The sequence below is a fragment of the Callospermophilus lateralis genome, chromosome 15 (assembly GCF_048772815.1).
Source record: "Callospermophilus lateralis isolate mCalLat2 chromosome 15, mCalLat2.hap1, whole genome shotgun sequence".
Lineage (NCBI taxonomy): Eukaryota > Metazoa > Chordata > Mammalia > Rodentia > Sciuridae > Callospermophilus > Callospermophilus lateralis.
Genome location: NC_135319.1, coordinates 69,408,955 through 69,420,435, shown reverse-complemented (window position 1 = coordinate 69,420,435; position 11,481 = coordinate 69,408,955). Strand labels below are relative to the sequence as shown.

The 11,481-nt window shown below is 47.0% G+C and overlaps 1 protein-coding gene across 1 annotated transcript; it reads left to right on the top strand.

Annotated features, from left to right (window-relative positions):
- The first annotated feature begins 320 nt into the window (after positions 1-320).
- On the top strand, positions 321-5,433 carry Cyp17a1 (cytochrome P450 family 17 subfamily A member 1). Its single transcript, XM_076834917.1, has 8 exons — positions 321-617; positions 1,408-1,546; positions 1,775-2,004; positions 2,617-2,703; positions 3,308-3,523; positions 3,805-3,974; positions 4,502-4,605; positions 5,088-5,433. Exons 1-8 carry the CDS (start codon positions 321-323, stop codon positions 5,369-5,371), a joined length of 1,527 nt encoding a protein of 508 aa, XP_076691032.1. The 3' UTR covers positions 5,372-5,433.
- Positions 5,434-11,481: the final 6,048 nt, after the last annotated feature.

The window sequence follows — 11,481 nt, the reverse complement described above, 5'->3', positions numbered from 1 at the left end:
CTCTGGCGCTCTCTGGGGTTATCCATGGCTGAAGAGTTCCAGGGAGGAGACCAGCTGTCCTGCCTTATCCAGCTCCTCCTCCACTGGTTTGCCCTCCAGTTGAGCCAGCCCTTGAAGAGGCCTCCCCTACCCCTCATATCCTGGTTCTTGGAGAGAGGTCAGGCCTGGCTCAGCACCAGGATTGACTTTCACAAGCCAAGAGATAACAGAATTTCAAGGTAAAGATCAGAGAAGCCCTTAAAAAGGCCTCCTGGCACCCTAAAGTTGCTACAGCTTCTCCTGCCCCAGCTATCCTTCCTGCCTGCCAGCACCTCGCCACCATGTGGGAGCTCGTGGCTCTTCTGCTGCTCATCCTAGCCTATGTCTTTTGGCCCAAGGTAAGGGTTCCTGGGGCCAAGTATCCCAAGAGCCTCCCACACCTGCCCCTGGTGGGCAGCCTACCATTCCTCCCCAGACATGGCCACAAGCACGTCAACTTTTTCAAGCTGCAGAAAAAATATGGACCCATCTATTCCTTTCGTGTGGGCACCAAGACTATAGTGATTATTGGCAACCACCAGCTAGCCAAGGAGGTGCTTGTCAAGAAGGGCAAGGAATTCTCTGGGAGGCCCCCTGTGGTAAGCAGTGTCCATTCTTCTTCCCTTCCTACCCCCTGGGGTTGTGCAGTTCTTAATATTCTTTCAAAATCAGACTAGTCGGGGGTAGATAAGAGGGGAGGAACTTCTCAAACTCACCTAGCCTCTAAATTAGGAAGGAAGAATTAAAGGAGGTCCTCTAGAATGGGCTGCCCAGGAGTGGAGTGGGGTGGGTGTGTTGTCCTGAGGGGTTGTGGATCTGTCACCCCGCTCATTTCACCCCTGAACTAGATGATAATCTCTCTGGTCCTAATTTAAGGTTATATAAGGCACCTAGTCTGGCCCCAGCACAGAAGTGCTCAATAAATAGCCAGTGTTGATGCTATTCTTTGTGGAAAATGGGGGGAGTGATTCTTCCCCACTTGGGAAGTTACTGGGGAGAAACACCCTGACTCCTGGACCAGTGAGATTGCTATTTCTCTGGAACTATCCCCATGGCTCCAGTTCATGGGGGTGGACAACTGACCTACAGTAGCATTTCAGGACTGCGTTGACCCATTGAGCTTGCTGTTGGATAGCTATCCCAGAAATACTCCCAGTGTCCCATCTCAGTACCCTGGTGCTAATTACTCCCATAAATAGAGGGCCTTAGTCTGTCCTATCAAGACCTAACAGTCATGGTGGAATAGAACAGGGATATCCCCACATGGGAGTCAGCACCACCAGGTACCTGCTTTCTCCCCCAGAAATGGAGAGGGGCTGGGGGAGTAGGGCTAGGGCAAGGGGTGGGTGGATGGTGTGTGAGTCCTACAGCCTTGTCTGCTCTCCAAAGGTAACTCTAGGTCTTCTGTCAGACCAGTGGAAGGGCATTGCCTTTGCTGACTCCAACACTCAATGGCAGCTGCACCGGAAGCTGGTGCTGGGCACTTTTGCCCTGTTCAGGGAGGGTGACCAGAAGCTGGAGAACATCAGTGAGTGCTGGGATGGCGCCGGGGGCTGGAGCTGATCACACAGGGGCTGGGAGTGAAAAAGAGGGCTGGGGAGGAGGAAAGGGTTAGGGATGGTTTATTTCAGTCTTTTCTTGGAGATTGCTACCATCTAGTGGCTAATTGCTATCTCTGCCCCACCCTGGCTAAAAAGGTCGAGGGTGGCCAGGGTACAAATGCAGTCCCCACCCTCACGCCTCTCTCTCCCCTCAGTATGTCGGGAAGCCAGTGTATTGTGTGATCATCTGGCCACCCACCATGGACAAGTCATAGATTTGTCCTTTCCTGTCTTCATGGCCATACTTAACGTAATCTGCATCATCTGCTTCAACATCTCCTACAAAACTGAGGATCCAGAGTTGAGAACCATAAGGAACTTCAGTAGCAGTATCTTGGAGAGTCTGGGAAATGAAACTCTGGTGGACATATTCCCCTGGTTGAAGGTGAGAATGAAGCCAAATGACACCTTCAGATCCCAGCAAACGCAGACAGTGTCCCTGATTCTTCTTTGTCTCCAGACCTATCTTTTTCCTGACCTCCTCAGCCTGACCTCTGCCTCATACAACCTTGGCCACTTCTCTATACAAATGGATCTGCCTTTTGAATCATGAATCTTAATACTCATGATAGTGGCTCTCATTTATTTTCCAATTGTCGTGTGCCAGTATTAAGCACTCTATAAACATCAATCATTGAATTCCCCTTGGAGGTATGTTTTATTATCTTCATTGTAGAGAAGAGAAAACAGGCTTAACCAGGTTAAGGAACTTGCCCTTGTCTTCAGACTCAAATTTATCTTAGTCCAAAGAGCTCCGCATATAGTAATCAGGGTTTGATGTTTGGTTGAACTGGGAAGAGGAATCTGTACCCTCCTCTCTTCTTGGAGTTGTCCCTGAGGAGCCCATTCTGTGTCCCCGTCTTGTCCTTCATTAAGGATGAAGGTAAGAAGTAGAAATTCTCCTGAGACAGAAAGCTAGGATCTGCAGGATGGATTCTCATAGCTGGAATAGCAAAGTGGAAGAGGAGTGGATTTGACATTTCTTTCTACTTCCCAGATTTTCCCCAATAAAACCCTGGAAATGCTAAAGAGGTGTGTTGATGTGCGAGATGAAATACTGAATCAGATATTGAAAAAGCACAAGGTAGGTGATTGAGAAGTTGAAAGTATGAGTGAAGTGGCCAGGCATAGTGGTGCAAATCTGTAATCCCAGAGACTCAGGAGACTGAGGATCGCAAGTTGAAGCCCAGCCTCAGCAACTTAACAAGACCCTAAGCAACTTAGTGAGATCCTTTTCAAAATAAAAGATAAAAGGGGCTGGGGCTATGGCTCAGTAATAAAGCACTCTCGGGTTCAATTCCCAATACTAGAAAGAAAAAAAGAAGAAAGAAAGAGAAAAATATGAGTATATTTTAAAATGTCCTGGGAACAGGACTGGGGTACATTTTGGACATTGTAATATCTGCAGATCTTAGCAGAGTCTGGCACATAGTAAATGCACAATACAAATTGACCCAATTAATGAATGGAAGTGGTAAAGTAAGGAATAAAAGAGGAGCTTAGATGGCATCTGTCTAACCCTCAAATTTAAAGAAGGCACAGTGCTATCTCCTACCTCCGTAAACATAGGTCCTGCTAGCCCCACTCCACTTCCAAGTGTAAGAGGCCCTGACTAGTGTAACAGAAGTATGGCAGGAGTGCTGCAGGTGGAGCTCTTTCCTTATCAGTCTCAACTTTCCCCAACCCAGGAGAAATTCAACAGTGACTGTATCACCAACATGCTGGACATTTTCATGCAAGCCAAGATGAATGCAGAGAATAACAATGGTGGCCCAGACCTGGATTCAAATATGCTTTCAGATAATCACGTTGTTGCCACCATAGCAGACATCTTTGGAGCTGGTGTGGAGACCACAGTCTCTGTGGTGCATTGGATTGTAGCCTTCCTGCTGCACAATCCTCAGGTGAGTTTGTCCCCACTACTGTCTTTCCATTTGCCTGGGAACCAGCCAGCATAACCTCTGCATCCCAGAGAAAAGGAGAGGCAATGCCCTGGGGCTGCCCTGTCCCTCACCCAAGTAGGTGCTGGCCCTGGCCCCACATTAAAGCTGTTCCGTCGTCTGGAAGTAGGGCCTGGGCTGTGCTGGAAAGGGTCTCTACAGGATGTGACCATTGGATTCTGCCAAGCCCATGCTTCTCTTGGGCTTGAAGCACTCTGGTATGTGCATCTCCCTCTGGCTCTTAGGTGAAGAAGAAGATCCATGAGGAGATTGACCAGAATGTAGGTTTCAGCCGTACACCAACTTTCAGTGACAGGAACCACCTCCTCATGTTAGAGGCCACCATCCGAGAGGTGCTTCGCATCAGACCTGTGGCCCCAATGCTCATACCCCACAAGGCTAACACTGATTCCAGGTATGCCTTCCCTCCCAAAGACATCTAGGCCAACTCTGCTTGCCAGCCCACCTGGTTCCTCATCCATACCCCAGCCCTCCCCTCAGCCTGTGAGTTGAACGCTGACTCCTAACAATGATCCTACCCCTGGCCCTTCTGATCAGTGTATCTACCACCCACTGACACCCACTGACCAATCACAGACCCACCTAATTTCCCAGGAAGCTAGCTGCTTGTTGCCCTTGGAGGCATGTGGGCTGGGATGAAGCTGTTGGAGTTCTATGCTCCTGCCCAGCCCAACAGTTGCCTTAGATATATGCATACCACATCCCCTGACAGCCATGGATGTCCCTGTGTACAGTGTCTTGTCTAGAGGATAGAGCTTGATTCAGATTTGATCTGTTACAAACTAAGGAAAAGACAGATGATTGGGAAATGAGGGAGTAAAGGATTCTTTTCCCCAAGGTGGTAGAATGTGGAGACTTGGGGCTGAGTGGGGAGGGAAGGGCAATGTCACAGACCCCTTTTCCTCTCCCTCTTTGGAACAGCATTGGTGAGTATACCATCGACAAGGGCACACAGGTGATCGTCAACTTGTGGGCACTTCATCACAATGAGGAGGAGTGGAACCAGCCAGACCAGTTCATGCCAGGTAAGTCCCTGTTCCATCCTGTCATGCTCCCTAGATCACACAGCCAGCCTGGACTCTGCTCTACAGGTCCCCCCTCTCCCAAGCCTCTCTTCCCATCTGCCAAGCTTGCTACTAGAAAACTCTTGGCCCCATCTCCATGGACCTGTTGCCACGCCCACATTGTTGTAGACTGCTGGACTATGGCTGGGTTTCCCTTGCTCTCCTTCCAACCAACTGCACGGCTCTGTGAAGTCCTCTAAGCATCTGACTCCTATTAAAGCTTAGATGGTGGCATCTTCATCTGTTAACACTGCCCCCTCCCCTCCCCATCATTCTTGATCATTTCATTTCCTCTGTGTCACATGAAGGGCTACCTGAGAGCAGAGCTTTATCTCTCTTCAGTCTGGAGGTCCTCAGACAGGGCCACATCTCTGCCTCAGCCAGGGTGGAAGCATGATTCTCCACGGCCTCATCCCTGGCTAATGCCTCCCCCTTGCCCACAGAGCGCTTCTTGGATCCAACTGGGAGCCAGCTCATCTCACCGTCTCTCAGCTACCTGCCCTTTGGAGCTGGTCCCCGCTCCTGTGTAGGAGAGATCCTGGCCCGCCAGGAGCTCTTCCTCCTCATAGCCTGGATGCTGCAGAGGTTCGACTTGGAGGTGCCAGATAATGGGCAGCTACCTTCCCTGGTGGGCGACCCCAAGGTGATCTTCCTGATCGATCCTTTTAAAGTGAAGATCAAGGTACGCCAGGCTTGGAAGGAGGCCCAGGGTGAGGTTAGCACCTAGAAGGTGTACCTTACTCCCCTGACCCCACCCTGTGTGACCCCACAAGAGAATTAGAGTGCTACTCCCACCATTTTTCCCTGCTCTCAGCCCACTCTACTTTCCTTTCTGCCCTGCAGCAATGGCAGGTGTTATACATAAACTGAAGTTTTTCTTCAGAAGGAAACAGCTCATTCATTTGTACATTTGCTCGTTCTGTCAACAAATATTTTTATCCAGCATCTACTATGTGCCATTCACTGTCCTGGGACACTCAGGCTGCCTGGTCTCATGAACCTCACATGCTAGTGAAGGTTAGCAGATACATAAGAAGGTTTGAAACTCATAAAAGCTTTGAAGTCATTTATAAGACAATATGAAAAAGGCAAAAGGAGGGAATGGCCACTTTAAAAGAGGGGACTGGGGAGGTAAGAAACGTCAGGCAAAGGGATCCATGCTGAGGGAAAAGCAGGTGACAAGGTCTCAAGGTGGGAAAGGGCAGAAGGGCTACTGTGGAGCAAGTGAGTGGGAGAGCGGTCCCCAGTAAGATCAGGGGGAGACAGGGCCAGCTCCCATGGGGCCTTTGTAAGGAGGGAGGAGATTTTTTTCTTTTCTGCTACTGGGATAACCTCTTCACTACTGAGCTACATACCCAGATCATTTTATTTTGAAACAGAGCCTTGCTAAATTGTCCAGGCTGACCTCAAACTTGTGATCCTCCTGCCTCAGCCTCCTGAGTAACTGGGATTATAGGTGTGCATTACCGAGCCTGTAAAAATTTAGGTTTTTATTCCAATATGATAGGAAGTCACTGGTAGATTTTAAACATTTAAATGGAACAGTCTGATTTGCTTTTTTTTTTTTTTTTTTTGTACTGGAAATTGAGCCCAGGGGCTCTTAACCACTGAGCCACATCCTCAACCCCCGTTTTTTCTTTTAATTTTTTTTTTAGTTGTAGATGAACACAATACCTTTGTTTATTTTTATGTGGTGCTGAGGATCGAACTCAGTGACCCACATGTGTTAAGCAAATGCTCTAGCACTGAGCCTCAACCCCAGCTCTCAGCTCCCATTTAAAAAAAATACATTTAATTTAGAGACAGCATCTCATGGAGTTGCTTAGGCCTCACTAAGTTGCTGAGGCTGGCTTTGACCTTGAAATCCTCCTTCCTCAGGCTCCCCAGCCACTAGAATTATAGGAATGCCTCATGCCTGGCTTGATTTGCATTTTTAAAATGCTCACCCTAGTTGCTGAGTGGAGAATGATCTCAAGGGATGAGATGGGAGCTGGAGAACATGAGGAGGGAGCTGCTGTGCTGGTTTGGGAAAGCAACATGACAGCTTGGAACTTTGGCCCAGCGGGGGAATGGTGAGGAGTGGGAGGGTTGAGGATATATTTTGAAGGCAATATTTACTTCGATCCAATGTGCCTCCTAAATTTGGTTTTGTAACCCACAGACTGGGCCCACCATTAGCCATACCATCTTAGTCCCCAAAGACCAGCATGTCCCTTTCCCTCCTCCTTTCCTGGGGTAAACACTACCAGGAAAGGTTTTCTACAGCTGCCTCTGTAGCAGCACCTGAATTTAACTTCTTCTCCACACTCAAAAACCCAGGAAGGCCACGTGTAGTGGTGCACACCTATAATCCCTGCAACTTGGGAGACCAAGACAGGAGGATCACAAGTTCCAGGCCAGCCTGGGCAATTTAGCGTGACCCTGTCTCAAAAAAAAAAAAAAAAAAAAAAAAAAATATATATATATATATATATATATATATTTTTTTTTTTTAATTGTTTTAAAGGTCTGGGAGTGTAGATCAGTGAGAGAGTGCCCTAGGTTCAATCCCCAGTACTGCAAAAAAATAAAACCCAAAACCAAAAACAACCCCAGGAAGTCTACAATGCTTCCTCGCTAGAAGATGGAGCCCAGACTCCAAAAGCAGCATCTTTAAACCTTGGCCACTGGCCAGTCTGCAAATGAAGGATGTCCTAAGATGCCCTAGGAGAAAATGACCCTTGCCCTTTAGCCTAGAGAGAAGCCCCATACTCAGCTCCCTGGCGCCAGCCAGACCAGAATGGAGTCATCAATGACCCAGTCTGCCCCCTCTGACTAGACAGAAAGCTCTGGAAGGGCTAGTGGGGCACAAGGCTGAGAATCTGCCTGGCTGAGTTTTAGAGAGAAGAAATCAAGGGAGTCCTGACAAAGGAGAAGCACAGGATTTCAATTACAGCAGCACTGTTTTCCTTCAAAAGACCTTTAGTAATCCATTGCTTGTGGATCGTTCCATCCTATTCCCCCCAACTCAGTCTTGGCCTTCACCAGCCAGTGACCCCAGAACCTTACCAAAGAGCCTAAAGAAAACCTGCTGTGGTGGTGCACACCTGTAATCCCAGCTGCTCAGGGGGCTGAAGCAGAAGGATTGCAAGTTTAAGGCCAGCTTTGGTCACTTACAGAGACAAAAACAAAAAAGGGCTGGGGATACAGCTCAGTAGGACAATACTTGTCTAGCATGCACAAGGTCCTGGGTTTGATCATCAATACTGCACACCTCATGTAAGAAGAGAACGAGACAGGGAGAGAGAGAGACCCCAGAGGAGAGTGTGGGCAGCTGTGACTGACCCCCACCCTATCACAAGAAGCCTGGGAGAGATGCTGACACCACTGTAAGCTAAAGGGAAAGATTAAGCTGGAGATCTCCCACTTCCCTCTCGCAAGTTCCTCTGCCCCAGCTGGCTGTTGGACTAGAGCCAAGCTACCCTCAGCTCAAAGCAAGGGTGGGGCAGGATTATCTGGAGTTCAGTATTTCAGATTTGGTCAGAATTTGAAAGGTGTTTTGTAGACTAGGTGATGAAGAGAGAAATATGTTGCAGAAGGCTTGTATTCTCTGTAGAAGCAGTGGGTAAGTTTGACTGGAATAGTCTCCAACTATTGAATCAAAATTGAATAACATGGAAATGAGAAACTACCCCTTCGTTTTTAAGATGAGGAAACAGAGGACCATTGTGGAGGGATGTGCATATATACAAGCCTACTTAGCAGCAGCCTGTCACCAGAACCCATGATTTCAAAGATGCACGATGAGAAGTCAGCTATGCATTCCCCTGTCCCTAGGGGTCATGGAAAAGTTCTCTAGCTGGGGAGAGCAACTTTCTGAAAAGAAGTGTCCTCTTAAAAAATGATCTGATGAATTTTGTTGCCCAAACTGCCCCTCCCCTGGATGAAAGACCTTTTCCTCATTTATCTATATCACTGTACCCTTGAACCCCCTAGAGGCTCAGAGTGAATGCCTTCCTCCAAGCTGTCTCATGACTCCCAACCCACCACGAGTGTCCCTTTTTAGCCCCCAACTTCTATCACTTAGAGCTGAACCCCAGATGCATCTGAGCATCTGCCTGGGCTTGAAATGGGTGTGGTATCCCCCAGGGACGCAGCCCCCCTCTATCTCTGAAGTTCGAGACTGAGCTTTGTCACGTTTTTTATCCAGCATCTGAGCACCTGACAAGTAGGTTGGACACATGAAAGGATTCAACCAGGTGCCTTGGCTCAGTGAGAAATCAATCACTCTACCCCCTTATGCAGAAGGAAGCTGGAAAGTCCTTGCCAAGACCCCACAGTCACCTTTTCAGCTTCAGATTGTCCTCAACTAGTAGTGAATTTTTTAAAAAAAATATTTTTAGTTGTAGATGAACACGATACCTTTATTTCATTTTTCATGTGGTGCTGAGGATCGAATCCAGGGCCCCACATGTGTGAGGCAAGAGCTCTACTACTGAGCTACAACCCCAGCCCCAGTAGTGGGTTTTAAAATGTTTCAAAACCAACTCAGCAGGGAGAGCACCCCTGATTTGTAGTGTTTGCCAAGAGCTACCAATGTAATGTCACTGAAAATAGAGTTGGGAAGAGATGTTTGGTAGTCTTTCATTTTGTTTTTTTTTAACATTATATGTTATTTACTGCTGTAGTCATACATGGGACTCATCCTGAGAAATGTGTCCCTACACAGTTTCCTAACACAAATATCATAGAATGTATTTACACAAACCTAGGGGATGCAGCCTATAGCTGGCGAGGCTTAAACCTATACTGAATACTGTAGACAACACACACAATGATATTTTTGTATCTAAATATACCTAAAAGGGGTTGTTTTCACCAGCATCATCACAAACATGAGAAACGCATTGCACCAGACGTTATTATGGCTACAATACCACTAGGAGGTAGCAATGAGCAGCCCCTTTATAATCTTATGGGATCACTATCACATATGTGTTCTGTGGTTGATCCAAACGGTATTGGTACATGACCTCATACACTAAATGCCATCATGTGATATTCCTACCATGCTGATTTATAAATACCGTGAAGGGTATAGATAATAACTTGTAGTAAATAATTGGAAAGTGATCCACTTTGTGTATTTATCACCTTTGTTTTTAATATATTCAAACCCACAATATATATTGTGAGTTTATGTAGTTTATTTTTATTGGCCATTTAATAAGAAGCTCATAAAATTTTAAAATATTTACTGATCAGCCCTAGTGAGCTAGAAGAGCCAACCTTCCTAGGGTTCTGTCCTTCAGAAAATCAGGGAACTTCCCAGAGTCTCTTGCCCAGTAACCTCATGTGAGTGTGGGTGGGTCACAAGGAGTGAATGTCCCAGTGGCTTCTGGTGGCCACAAAACCTGAAGCAGGGGAAGTCCCTCTACAGTTATACACACAGACACATGCCCACCTCTGGAGGACCAGGGTCTAGTTCAAGGCACTAGAATTGGGGGGAAGACCACAGGATAAGGGGTACCCAGAATTCCCAGGTACTAGGCTCCCAGCCACCCATCTTAGCCCTGGATCTTAGGCCTGTTGCCAACTTTGGGAACCTCAGGTTCTTCTTTGTGACATGGGGTCACTTACCACCTGAGCTGCCCATTGTCTGAAGCTCTGGTGAGGATGAAACAGAAAGGGCTTTGTGAGTAGAAAAGTCTCTTGTGAGTCGGGGCTATAGGGGGTGGTCACTTACTAAGTGCCCATGGGCAACTGATTTGGCCTTCTTAAATCTCCATTTGCCCATCTGTAATATGGGGGCTGAGGCGTGTGTATACCAACCTCACTGTTGCTCTGAGGATCAAATATGAACCTACGAATACTTTTTTTGCCTCAATAAACACTGGCCTCATCATTTAAATTAATCATCCAAATCCACAAAATAATTTCTCTGAAGATTTTACACAGAACTCCCAAAAGCTATCAGCTAGGGCAGGAGAGGGAGCAGGTATGTGCATATAGGTCCATCTTGGGCAAGACATCGGGGAAGCCACCCGCAGCCCTGGCTTGCCTCCACCCAGAGTCAGGGCATGCTGACAGCTGGGAGGTGGGTGGAGAGCCCAGGGACAGACTCTTTTCATGGCTAGCACAGAGGGTGTTTTGTAACATTTTCCAGTGGGATTGGGTTTCTTGAGTCTTTGTGAGAAAACATGAAATGGAAGGAATAATAAACTATGGTGAGGAACAGGCTTTAAACAGTGAGAAATTTCAGATCAAATAAAATCCGCTCCCCCTCACAAATACTGGAAGCTGTATTTTTATTTCCTTTGAGGAAGAGCAGAACACTTTCAAGATACAAAGATCCAAACAGCTTTAACTCCTTTAAGATTTGACAGCTTTCTTTGGTTTCCTCCCACCTTTGAAAAGGAGTCCCAAGTTCTCAGCTCTTCACTGTCTGACCTATTAGTTAATGGCCTTTGGGGCTAAAAGATGTGGCTTCAAATCCTGGCTCTGCTGCTTATTAGCCCTGTGATCCTGGAAGTTAATTCACTCCTCTGAGTGCCTCAATCTCTTTACCATTGTAGCAATAATTATAAGGCTCTGCCTCAGAGACCTGTTTTGAGGCTAAAACATGAAAATGTAGGTACTGAGATGCTTAGACAAGACCTGGCATTGTGTAAGCTGTCAATAAGGAACACAAAAAAGACAAATTAAAAGTCTTTTTATTATCTGCTTACCTCTTTCCAGTGTCATTTCTTGCACTTTCTAGAATGCAGTCACCTAGAAAGATTAAATTGTTTGTCGTTTCCCACTCAACACGTGTTGTCTCCTGATTTAGTCCTCCCAAGCTGTTTTGTGCTTTTCAGC

Bases quoted from the DNA above. Each gene is read 5' to 3' on its own strand.
- Cyp17a1 (XM_076834917.1), top strand. From the start codon at position 321: ATGTGGGAGCTCGTGGCTCTTCTGCTGCTCATCCTAGCCTATGTCTTT. The intron at 618-1,407 runs GTAAGCAGTGTC...TGCTCTCCAAAG, and splicing joins TCTCTGGGAGGCCCCCTGTG to GTAACTCTAGGTCTTCTGTC. The intron at 4,606-5,087 runs GTAAGTCCCTGT...CCTTGCCCACAG, and splicing joins GCCAGACCAGTTCATGCCAG to AGCGCTTCTTGGATCCAACT.